Source organism: Trichechus manatus, unplaced genomic scaffold (assembly GCF_000243295.1).
Source record: "Trichechus manatus latirostris isolate Lorelei unplaced genomic scaffold, TriManLat1.0 scaffold00098, whole genome shotgun sequence".
NCBI classification, from domain to species: Eukaryota; Metazoa; Chordata; class Mammalia; order Sirenia; family Trichechidae; genus Trichechus; species Trichechus manatus.
In genome coordinates, this window is record NW_004444034.1 from 6157318 (window position 1) to 6170489 (window position 13172).

Consider the following 13172-nt stretch of genomic DNA (forward strand, 5'->3'; position numbering starts at 1 on the left):
GCACTGTAGCTATGCCTAGGGTACTATTAGTGCCTTTCGACTTGTTTATGTTGTTTATCTTTCTGTTCCATTCGTCTCACATTCCCTGGGTTCAAAATATTTTGGCTTTACGTCTTCTGAGTCTTGTAATAGTCTTCATATTGCAATTGCTCAGCAAATAGTAAGAGTTTTCATATACATGAAGGTACACTGTTCTACTGGGACATTCAGTTCCAATTTAAATGCCTTGGGAAACAAACATTGTGAGTTTGCTGCCAAATCAAGATAGATCATCCCCTTTCTCTTATTCAGAATGCATTTTGTGCTTTGAATTGTATTAAAAAATCATGTATAGCAATACTTCTAAAAGTCTACTAAATTAATGAACGTTCTGTCAATTGTGTTACAGAGTTACAAATTTTGTCAAGGAAAATTACAATTGATTTTAGATCAGTTGGATCCTGGGCAACCTAAAGAGGTAAGTTTAAAGGATAGCTGTCAAGTTCAGTCAGATATCACATATTTGTAATATACTAGATTACAATCAGTAGCACCTGGACTATTTCTCCAGAGAATAGGCTTTTTTTTATTATGGGCAATCCTAGAATGATATCCCTGGTAGACTTTCTAGTCTTGAAATGAAAGGTCACAGAAAGAGGAAGGCTTTCCTTAGAGAATTATCATGCTTTGTTATAGTTTGTAAGAAGAAATTTTTATTTCTACTTTTAAATTTGAAGGGATGAAGTTATGGGCAGCTGTCCCCAAAACTACTTCACTGATGTTTTTATTGTGATGTTTTAGTTCATTGATTTCTTTGAGGGAAAAAAACAACAACAAAGTTTTTTTTACTTTTAGAAAATGTAAGCAATTTTGACACATTTTCATTTATTATAAAAAGTATCTTAATAAAACAATTTTATTGAATTTTATCTTTATATTTTTAAAAATTACACAAATTATTATTTATGAAGTCTTACTTTATTTAAAAGTCCATCTGAAATAGAATCTATGATAGGATTTTTGAAGTACCTGAGACTTCTGTTTATATCTTGCCATTTGCTCTCAATTTTTAAAATAAATTATTGTTTTTATTAAACTTTTCATTTTAAACTAAATGAATAAATAAAAAATCCAGTTGCCACTGAGTTGATTCTCACTCATGGTGACCCCTTTTGTTTCAGAACTGTGCTCCACAGAGTTTTCAATGGCTGTGATTTTTTGAAAGTAGATCACCCGGCCTTTCTCCTTTCTTCTGAGGCACTCTGGGTGGATTTGAACATCCAGCCTTTTAGTTAGTAGCTGAGAACTTAATTGTTTACTCCACCCAGAGACTCAACTAAACGAAGCTATGATTTACTCTTCTTGAAATTTTCTAAAAAAAAGTCATAGTGAAGAATAATTTTTTTTCCTCTCAGCATTCTGCATTCTGATTTATTTTGTGGGTTCTCAGTAAATAATTGATATTTCAAAGGATATTGGAAATGGGACTTGACTTTTATGATAAAAATTTTATTCAGCTTAAGTAGAATACGTGAGAGTCTATACTTGTCCAGAATACTTTGATTCTGCTTCTGAAATTAGTAAGTTCTTAACAGAATTTTGTCCTAAAACAGTCTGAAAAGGAGAAATTGTTTAACACTGTAAACGATTTCCTAATTTTTAAAACTGCCTCTATATTCCCCCTGACCCCCAGCACAAATGAAGTTGTATTCAGGAGTTCTCCTGTTGTATGAATGTATAGACATTTTCAAGTACATGTTTATTTTCTGTCTTTTTCACCTGAAAATTGATACCCTATTTCAGTGTTCATTTTCTTGAGGTCTTACCCCTTGTCTCTGACACTTCACTCACTTCATCACTAGGCTTCAATTGTTTCAGCTGAGAAATGACCAGCTTTTGAGGAATAGGTTGGAATCAGTGTGTTATTACTCACTAGTTGGAAGTGAGTAGGGGAGAAGCTTTGCTGCATTCATAACTGGAGTGGAACTATTCTCTGCTGCTGTCCCTTGGGTCACATTGTTTTGAATGAATTCTGATTGGGTTCTGAGAATGATTAAGTAGTATACTTTTCTGTGAAAACAGAGGAGCACAGAAATTCAATTTTGCATCCCATTGCTGAATGATTTTTTTATTCTACCTTAGTGGTTAAAAGGTCACAAAATATGGTACAGCAGCAAAAACAAGTTCAAATTAATTGTTTTTCGAGAATTGTTCATATATACTGGAATAGGAATGCTTCACCAGTGACATCTGGGCAAATTTTTAAAATTAAGCTCCTCCATCTGTAGGACCTCCTTTGGGGGCCCTAGAGTGGAAAAAGTATGTGGAGCAAGGCCATTGGAAAATGTTGCCCTGATGATTCAGATTAAACCACTGTCCTTCTTCCTCTTCTATTTAGACATCCATTCTAGAGTCTCCTAATACATTTAGTGTTTTAATTTTTGTATTACACAAATAGCAACCTGTTTTCCTGTGCCTAGCACTTAGTTTAAAAAATGAGTTCTCTTCTTAAGAGTTGTTTTATAAAAAGGCATCTGATTTCTCATAAAACTTTTTGAAACTCTTTAAAAGGGAAATGAGACCCTTTAAAACAATTATCCAGACTCTGCCTTTAAATAGCTTGTTAAATATTGTTTTGTAGAATTGGTATTATTCTACTGGCTGGGTATTAATAAAAATCTTTTAAAACATTTTAGGTGCGATATGAAGCCTTGCAAACATTATGTTCAGCTCCTCCATCTGATGTTCTGAACTGTGAAAATTGGGCCACTCTCTGTGAAAAACTGACAGTATCTCTTGCAGATCCTGATCTTGTGTTTAGTGTAAGAAAAATGGTTGTAGAAATACTGAAATAATTTATGTGCCACCATTCTAGAAATAAATGAAATATAATAGTTTTTTTAATAGTAGCTCAGATATTTGTGTAATTTTGGTTTCAGCTCTTGAATTGTCAGAATTTTTATTAAGTGAATTTATTATTTAATGATTAGATTCAAAGTATGGTAAATATCATACTTTATTGCCAGATAATAGTAGACTGTTACCTTGTACATTTTATCATGTAAAGGAATAGCCGAGTAATTGTATCGTTGTTTTTGAATTAAGAAAAAAAGCATTTTAAACAATTTTTAAAAAGGATTTATGATATATGAAAACTTGAACTTAAAAATAATAAATTGTATGCATTCTAAAGAGTTTGAAAGCATTTTCCTAGTACATTTAAGTGCTTATATAAAGTTTGCTTAACTGCTTAAAAAGAGAAGCTAGAAAACTATAAAGCTAAGAGTTTAGAAGATAGTTTGAGGTGAATCATAAAGGAAATACAGAAAATCCCTAAAAATTGTAAAATTGTGAAAAAAACCCATTGCCATCAAATATATGATTGATTTATATAAAAATTGATTTGCGTATGACTTCAGGAATAGTTACTGTTTGATAAGAAGTAAGCTTATATTGAAATTGCAGTAATTCTAAAGATAGTATCTATAATGTGAGTGAAAAATGAAAACTGACTGCATCTGAGCATCACATCTTAAATACAAATTGTTTTTTAGAGGTTCTGTCTTTTTTTTTATAACTGATACATCAGTGAAGAAAATTTTGGGTTTAAAATCAATAAGGTGCTTTGTACAAAATTTTTAAAGGCATTAGCACAATAAATCCATTTTTCTATTTTTTCAGCAAATATGTATTGAATATCTACAGTGTGTATTGTTCTAGTTAGATGCTGGGAACACACCAGTGGACAAGACAAAGTCCTTGCCCTCATGGAATTTACATTCTAGTAGAATTGACAGACAGTAAACAAATAGTTACAGAAAAATATAAGATATCTTAATACATTTGTCTAGTTAAAATCACACTCTGCCATCAGTGAAGTTATAATTAAACTGGTAAAAAGTAATTCGGGAACCATTATTTGTTATTTTTATAAGGGTTAAAAAACCGAAAACCAAACCTATTGTCATCAAGTTGATTCAGACTCATAGTGACCCTGTAGGACAGGGTAGAACTGCCCAGTAGAACTGCTACTGCAGAGCACCTGGTCGATTCGAACTGCCTGTCTTTCAGTTAGCAGCCTAGCGCTTAACCACTGCGCCACCAGGACAAATAGGTGTTTAATTACCTAACACCTAGTGCAGTTCAACTTTGCAAACACTAGAAGGTGCTGCTGACTTCTGTAAAAACTCAGTGATCCAAGTACTTGAAGGGAGAAAAAGATATTGCAGGGTCAATTTTAACATTTTCAAAGCTTTCTAACAAGAAATGCAGTTGCAAATTTCCCTATATTTTTCCCTTACTTGACAAAGAATATTGACCAAATAGGTTTTCTTAAATTTTTAAAAATTTGTGTAATAGCTTTATAAACATAGTAAGATCATAATGGGTCGATGTAAGTTGCTTTATTTAGCCATTGTAGATGGTTATGTAGCAAAGGTCAGTTTCATTACTTAAGTTAATAAAATTTGAGAAAAAAATTATTATAATGGGAAAATGGTAATAGAACCAAGCATTTTGGAGTAGAAAACAAGGCATGGTGTTCTTTTCATTTCTAATTTGTGCTTGATCCAAATTCTTTTTGACTTTGATTCTATTTCTTCATTTCCTACTCTAAAGGACTATTACATGTAACTGAGTGAAGCCTATAGTGGTTGAAAAGTGTGATGGGTACTTATCAGTTACTACAGCTATATAAAGAGAGCTTTGAGAGTATTTAACATTCTGTGTTCAGTAGGAATCTCCTGAGATTTTTATGGTTAAGAGCTCAGCTGCTAACTGAAAGGTCAGCAGTTCCAACCCAGCAGCCGCTCCGTAAAGATTACAGCCTTGGAAATTCTACAGGGCAGTTGAGTCGGAATTGACTCTATGTCAGTGGGTTTTTTAGTCACTTGAGGGATCATTTCTTGTAAGCATATTATCTCAATATTTGATAGAAGCAGGTTGGTTAACTGACATATTTTTTTTTCCCGAGTAGAAAATTTGGAACAATTTTATGTTGTTTTTATTTAATGGAAAGTAGAATTTCACTATTAGGATTAATTTCATTGCTCTGTTAAAGTTGGTGTAATTAAAATGGTAATAATAATAGCAACCATTTTTCAAAACCAGCTAGTACCACACATTGTTCCACTTTACATCTGTTATCTCATTTAATTCATTTACTTTGTGATAATTTATACTTTAAGTTTTAACAATATAAAATTTTCAAAATATACAATTTTGTAATTTTTTTTGGGAATTAGCAAAATTATTAGAGAGTCCTAAATATCTAATTATTGAAACTACCCATATAAACACTTAAAAAACAAACCTTGGATTTGGAAAGGAGTGTGTTTTTAAATTCATTACTGCCTTCCTTATTCCCTTGTTTATTGACCCCTTTACATTGTAACTTCCTTTATCCAAACCTTACCGTCTTCTCTTTCAATGTCAGTGCTTACTAACAACGAATTTTACAATAATGTATTGCTGTTAATAGATTTACTATTAGTTTTGGTCAGTTTTATTTTTTGCAGACTGACACAAGAATGTGCGCTTTTTTGTAGGTATATTCCTACTCAGGTTTCTGAAAGGCTTATTTTCTAAGTTTTTTACTATGTAAAAGATGTTTCTTTGATCTCTTTTCTATTCTCGTTAAAATCTTAGATGCATATGTTTCGTTTCATTTTCATAGGACCGGATTTTAAAATTTTATGCACAGACATTTACACTTTCACCGTTACATATGACTAAAGAAATTTACACAAGCTTAGGTATGTGTATTAAATCATTTATCAAAATGTTTTTTCTCTTTTATATGTACTTAAGAAAAAGTGGATAGGAAATATAACTTTTTTTCAGAAAGCACTTCGAGTGAATAGAATGATAGTTTTATATTATATTTTACTTTTTCTTTTCAGCTAAACATCTGGAGTTATACTTTCTTTCTAGAGAAAATCGTATTCCGACTCTTTCAACTGGTGTAGATATAACTAATGCTAATGTGATCCGTTTACTTAAAAAGGTATCTGTTTGTTATAATATGCTTTTATTTTTATTTAAATAGTTCTACATTTAAGAATTCTAATTTCTTAAAACCTGTTGCTCACTGCTTTCCTGTAGGTTCGTCTTCTAAATGAATATCAGAAAGAGGTTCCATCTTTCTGGATTCGTCATCCAGAGAAGTAAGTCCTTTTAATTTATGACAGCATAAAACATAGGTATGTCTCTGCCTCACATACATTTCAGAGAGAAAGACTGAGCAGAGACAATCTTATTTGTTTTACATGATTGGGAAGGGATTAATAAAAATTTATTTTCTTTAGCTTTCTTGTTTTGTACATAGCTATGTGAATGGCTGTATAAAAACAAAACAAAACCCATTGAGGTTGAGTTGATTCTGACTCATAGCGACCGTGTAGGACAGAGTAGAACTGCCCCATAGAGTTTCCAAGGAGCTCCTGGTAGATTTAAACTGCCAACCTTTTGGTTAGCAGCCGTAGCTCTTAACCACTATGCCACCAGGGTTTCCAATGGCTCTATACAAGTACTGTTTTATAGCATTTAATTTATCACAGCAACGTAAAAAGGATGTTGCAACCTCAGGTTCTTTTGATGGTCTTTACTACTTTGGACAAGTTTCTTAAATGTTCTTTAAACTTTTTCCTTTCAACTCTAAAAATTTTAATGAAGTTTTAAAGGCATCTGTGAGTCTAAAAAGGAAAGTTAAATTTGGAGAGCCAGTAATGTAATAGAAAGAACATAAGTTTCTAAAGCAGAAAAACACTGGGCATGATTTCCACCTTTGCCATTTACTGAAATATAAAAAATTGTTTCTAAAGATTATGTATAACTTTATCATTCCACAAATATAAAATACATCAATATATCACTAGTACTATATATAATACATTGGTTTATTTCTAAAATCATTTCTTTTCCAAACTTTAAGGTATATGGAGGAAATTGTGGAGAGTACTCTGTCATTGTTATCAGTTAAATATGATCAAAGCCACCTTGTCTCACAAAAGATTTTGGATCCAATTTACTTTCTTGCATTAGTTGATGCCAAGGCTGTGTGGTTCAAAAAGTGGATGGTAAGGAAAAATATAATATGTTTTTATACCTTTCAGTGCATAGCTAACATTTATTGAGTGTGTATTGTGTGCTAAGGATTTTATTCAATTTTCCATGTGTTAACTCATTTAATTCTTAAAAAAAAAAATCTGCGTTCAGCATTAAGTGATAATATTTATCCACCCATTTTACAGTGCAGCAATTGAAGCACAGAGAGGCTAAGGTTGCCCAAAGTTATTTACATAGTAAATAGCAGAGTCAGAATAGAATTTTAAATGGTAATTCGTTTGCTGATCTATCCAAAACCCAATTTTCTTTAGTTTATAAGGATTTATAAACTAAAGAATTTAATAGGTAGATGTATTAGAACATAAGGATTCAATACTTGTTTTTCTCTGGCTTAGGAAATATATTTGAAAATGTCTCTTCATTTGCCTCCTCCTGAACCTGCAGTTTGGAGGATGTGTTCAACCCCTGATTTGTGGCAGTTTCCTACAAAGCTCACCATTGTCCTGGAACTAAAACTCATGTTAATAGTAAAGAGATTCTTATGCCATTACATCCTTTACCCACTGTTGAGTAAGAGACGTCTGAGTCCAGCAGTGGTAGCAGCAGTGGCTTGTGTTCTCACATCTCCATCTCTTCCTGCCTGTCTACTGGGCATTAGGTATTTGATGAAGTGGAGAATGGAGAGGTTGGAGCTATGACTTGGCATGAAAATCAGCTGCATGCTCATTTAGTGTTTAGCGCAATTTGATCATTGTCTAGCTGATTTTTTCCCCCCTTGTTAACTATATAATAAATGCTCAGTTAACTAGAACACAATTCAGGTCATGGTTTAACCTTTACCTGGCTTATATAGTATGTGTTTGGTAAATGTTTGCTGAATTTAATTGAATTAATTTAACCTGAACCCCTTTTTCCACATATCTGACACTTTTTTTATTCATTTTTTCTTGATTATCAACTTGTGCCATTATTGTAGAAAATATGCAAGATGTAAAAGCACAAATAAAATTAAATCGAATTGTACAAAATAGGGATAATGACTATTAAGATTTTGTTTTATGTAGTTATATTTACTGTATGTATTTAAAAATTTATCGGTTCAGGTCTTTTATTAACAAAAGATGAAATCATACTTTACTAATTGTTTATAAATAACTTTTTTCAGTAAGCATTTTTATTGATAGTACTTAACTTTTAAGAGAATGAGACAGATTATAAGAAAATGCAATAGAAAATTCTTAGAAAGTCAGTTCCTCAAATGTGTTCTAGTATTAATGCAAATTCATCACATTGTTCTACACTCTCTAAGGCTAAGGCAAGGATTATCACACTTTTTATGTAAAGGGCTGATGGTAAATATTTTTTCTCTGTGGGACATACTATTTCTTATTACAACTATTTAACCTTCATTTGTAGCTTAAAAGCATTAATAAATAATATGTAAATGACTGGGCATGACTATATTCCAATAAAACTTTATTTGTAATAATTAAGTGGTGGCAGGCTGAATTTGGCCTGAGGGCCATTTTGCTGACTCTGGTATAAAGCAGGTACTCTGAGGATTCCTTTTCAGATATTGTCAACATTAAAAATAGTTTAAATGTTGGTCAACGTATTTCTTTTGTTAAACTGAAGAAGGGATTAATGGATTTTGGAAATATTTTAAGCTGCACGGGTAAAACACATAGGTTTTTGATTAACCCTCAGTTAACCAAAATACCACTTAATTAATATAAAGACTATTCTTCAGAATTCCAGTAAAGATTTTCTGTGTGTTATTCTATTTAATACTTTTTTTGTTGATAAATAAAATGACGACACTACATTGAACACTAATGATATCTGACATAATTCAGGTAAACAATATTTATGTATCTTTCCCCCCGGCTTTGTATAATGCATAAAAGACATGTTTTAATCTCATCTATATGCAGTTCCAAGGAAAGAATTACTAAATTTTTTTTGGCACTTTGAAGTATTTTTAAAATATGATTGACAGAAAATTATCAGAATGTTGTCCCTTTGGAGCATTTCAAACCTTGCCAAATTTCTGCACGTTAGAAAATCTTTTCTGTTCAGCGTAAGGGTTGTGTTATTTTTTCCACTTCTGCACTTCCCTTTGGGCATTGTCACACACTGGCAGTCAGGTAAGCTTTTTTGGTGCTTGTTTTAAAATAGTTTAGCATGGAAATTGGACACAGTAGAAGGATAGAATGTTTTTCTACAGGGCTGTCACTAAATGATTCACAAATTTTTTGATATGATTTGCATTCTTGTGATTGCTGTCGTCCTAATCCAGTGCACATAGAAGAACCTGTTTGGCACTGATGACAATAATTTAAAACTAAAATATTGTGTAATTAATGATGTAGTTATTGGAAATGATCAGGAGAAATAGATTTTGAATAATACAGCTGGAATATTAAACCAAATACCATTTTCTCCCTAATTGTAGCATGCATATTATAGTAGAACTGCACTACTAAGACTTCTTGAAAAGAAATATAAATCTCTGGTAAGTCTGTACTTTTTTTCCTATGTTGAGAAATAATATCACAAAAGATATCTGATGTAATAAGGTGAATATGTAAAGGTGAGTGATAATAATGACTATTGCATAATGAAATAATCCCCTTTTTATGTGATCTTTAAACTAGCATCCTGTGAAACATAAAAGGATAAAAGTAGACACTTAAACAATGCAGTCAGGATCATAGTTAGGAAATATATATAAAACCCATTGTTGCCCAGTCAATTTCAAATCACAGCAACCGTATAGACAGAGTAGAACTGCCCCCATAGAGTTTTCAGGGAGTGGCTGGTGGATTTGAACTGCCAGCCTTTTAGTTAGCAGCCAAACGTTTAACCGCTGTGCCACCGGGAAATACATAAGTACCTATGGTATATTATAAATAATGGGCTAATTTGAGAAGCCATATTTTTTAAGTAATTTGATTCAGATCAGATGTTAATAGAGGAGTTAGTTCATGAACTATACCCATGTTTTTGAGTGTCTGAATTATAAAGTCTTTTACATTTGTGAAAATTGGTTTGAGTTACAATAAATATAAACTAATACTGTAAAATTTATTAGCAAAATTACATTTATTACTTCCTACTAGTGGAACAATGTGTAAGGCACTGAAAGAAATTGAAAAGATACCAGCAAATCTAAGAAATAATACTTGATAAACACATGAAAAAGCATGAAATTTATTAAAACATTTAAGAAGCTACACTAATAAAACTTTGAGATGACAAATGTATTTATGTAGTCAGAATCTTAACTTTAGAAGTCAGGTGTGGAGAAAGATTCTTGGATTTGTGAATTTTTGGATGAATGCAGCAGTGCAGAAAATGAAAGAAGGAGAACAGTAATTGCTTTGAGTTTGAGAATTGAAAGAATTGAGTAGAAGAAGAAAAAATATTGAATAATAGGATGGGTATTTATTTGAGGAGGTAATAGGTGTTTAAAAATATTTTAGAGAAATTGAATTGAAATAAAGTACTTCCACATCTTCTTTCTTTCGCATCCCATTTTAAGTGATTTTTTTTTTTTTGCTGCCGTATAAACATAGACTGATTTTGCTAGAATAAAGAAAGTAGCTGGGGAAAAGAACAGGATGAATTTTTCCCATGGCTTGATTTAACATATAATAAGTGACTGTCTCTATCACAGAAGCCCCAGTGAAAGTATTTCAAATATACTTCTTTTATGTTAATTCTTAAAATGTGTTTCTTTTTTTGAAAAGTTGACTCACACTATAATCAATTTTTCAGCCATGGAAATAGAGTTACTTTATTATAAACCACTTCAATATTTTATCAGTTTGGTCAAATATTTTATCTTATGTACGTAGTAGGTCAAACTTGCTTGAGATTTCAACTTAAACCTCATTTTCTCCAAAAAGCTTTCTATGAACCTCAATGTAAGTCCGAACTTACGGAATATTGAAAGATGATTTATCATATATTTATTTTTTAAAGTAAACTTGGCCTCACTTTTGAAAAGAAACATTGGGAAAATGGATACAAGATCTCTTCGTTTCCATTGTTACTTTTCAGAATTGAGGGTCAGTTTTGTGCATGTGTGGCGAAAACCTTGTTGGACCACTCCATTGATTTGTCTTTCTGTTCTATAAGAGATCCTTGCATAGGGACTTCAGTCATAGCAGCCTGTTAAAAATTGCTATGCTAAATTACTTGCTAAAGCATTTCCTCTAGCTTCTCAGCAGTGCCATCCAGTAGAACTTTCTGTGATGATGGAATACCTGCATTGACCAATAAGGCAGCCACTAGACTCATGTGACTACAAAGTATTGTACTTGAAATGTGACTTGTTTGACTGAGGAACTGAATTTTTAATTTAATCTAATTTTAATTAATCGTGGTTAGTGTCAGTTGTATTCAATAATGCAGCTCTATTTTTTCTCTCTTACCTTTATGACAACATTTTCTGTGGGCAGCATGAAGATATCAAATAATTCATGCATGTGCTGTCAATTTTTATAGAGATGTCTGAGCAACTTAAGAAACCTCTTTTTTTTCCATAGCATTGCAAGGCTATAAACCAGTTCTAAGCATTTTAACTGTTAGTGTATATATTTAACCTTTTATTTTTTAATAAATTGACATGCGCTAGAAACAGCCACAAGTTTAGCCACTTGAGCCAGTTTGGTTTCTGGTAAAGGACTGGATTTCTGCAACAACCAGTTTATGTCTGTAGTAACCATAGAGTCTTTTGCCATAGGAATTCTGGGACTATAGCTAAGTATTTTTTTCTTGAGTCATCCATTAAGTAGATATTCTAATGTCTAGATTGGCTATGATCTGGTCATGTAAAGGATAATTTTTAGAAATTTCTATTTTTTTTTTTTTTTGACAGGGAAAATCTTCTTTTGGCAGTACATCCTATCTGGCAGTTTCATTTGCAAAGTGAATCCCTGCCTTTTAAATGTGCAGGGTTTTTTTGTTTTTGTTTTTTTCACAGAAGAGAATATTCTGAAAATGGTACCAAAGTAACAGTTACGTATTGGGACATAGGAAAGATGTAAAGTTTTTAAAAATCTCTGCTAGTTGGGTGGTCTTATTAAACCAAGACAGATATTACTTCTCCTCAAACTTTCTCTAATTAACTGTATACTCTCAAGTTTTGCTTTTACCATTTTTATTCATAATCTGTTACAATGGAATAATTTCTCTTTAAGACAAAACTCTTTTTTTTTCTGTTTTGACACATTTTTTTCTGAGTTATTACCAATTTGTCATCCCTCTTATATTTTTAGACAATTGTAAAAGTTTACTCAGAGAGATATGACATACTGTGGTAGTAGCATTACTAGTAAATATAATGGCATCTATATCAAACAAGAAAGCTGTATTATTGTCTATTTTGTCATTTATAGTTTTAGGCAATTCCCTTTGGGAGTTTAGAGGTAGGGTAGGGTGTTATTGGCTACTAACATCTCCCATGGTATAGCATCATTGGACAGTTGTCTTTCTGTTTCTTAGAAAATGTAAGAATATTATATTTCTTATAACATAGGAACATTGGTTTTTCCAGTGGCCTTACTACTTGCAGTATCTGTAGTTGTTTTTTGGTTTTATCCATAGGTGCTTAATTCTTAGAGAACAGAGAACCGTTTGGTTTTGGTGTTATTTGGGAGGAAGTTGTCTTATATGGAGGGACATCCCATTTGCTTTGCTTCCTAACTTACTTATTTTGTATGATGCTTTGAAAAAATATTCAAATTCATGATGGATATTGTATGAATTAGCAATTTCCAATTCTGTTTTGCCCCCCCCCACCCCACCGGCCTAGGTATTCTGTTTCAGATCTTACTTCATTTACACAGAAGGTTCCATTTACTTTGGCTGTTGGGTCCACCTCAGAATATTGCTTGAATGTTTTTAGAGGTCTGTTTTTAAAATCTTCTATAATTTTTGAATCTGTGTCTAATCTACCCTTAAGAAAATGGCTTCTGAAATGGCTCTATGTAGCCCATTTCCTATTTTTCTTGTCCTCTCAAAGCCATTAAAAAATATATATGTATGTATATATATATACGTACATATATATATTTATGTGGGTATGTAGAGACAGCTAGGCTATTTAGATTCTCTCTTGA

The 13172-nt window shown here is 32.0% G+C and overlaps 1 protein-coding gene across 7 annotated transcripts in view; it reads left to right on the forward strand.

The window, feature by feature from the left end:
- TBC1D32 (TBC1 domain family member 32) overlaps positions 1–13172 on the forward strand; it is a 286304-nt gene that overhangs the window by 92934 nt on the left and 180198 nt on the right. For 6 of the 7 annotated variants that reach the window (XM_023737184.1, XM_023737180.1, XM_023737183.1 and 3 more), the window contains 7 exons: positions 389–457; positions 2676–2801; positions 5654–5732; positions 5880–5983; positions 6082–6143; positions 6911–7055; positions 9500–9559. In XM_023737184.1, the coding sequence (XP_023592952.1) occupies positions 389–457; positions 2676–2801; positions 5654–5732; positions 5880–5983; positions 6082–6143; positions 6911–7055; positions 9500–9559 (645 nt within the window). The remainder of the gene's footprint in view (positions 1–388; positions 458–2675; positions 2802–5653; positions 5733–5879; positions 5984–6081; positions 6144–6910; positions 7056–9499; positions 9560–13172) is intronic. The other variant, XM_023737181.1, reaches the window with a different exon arrangement.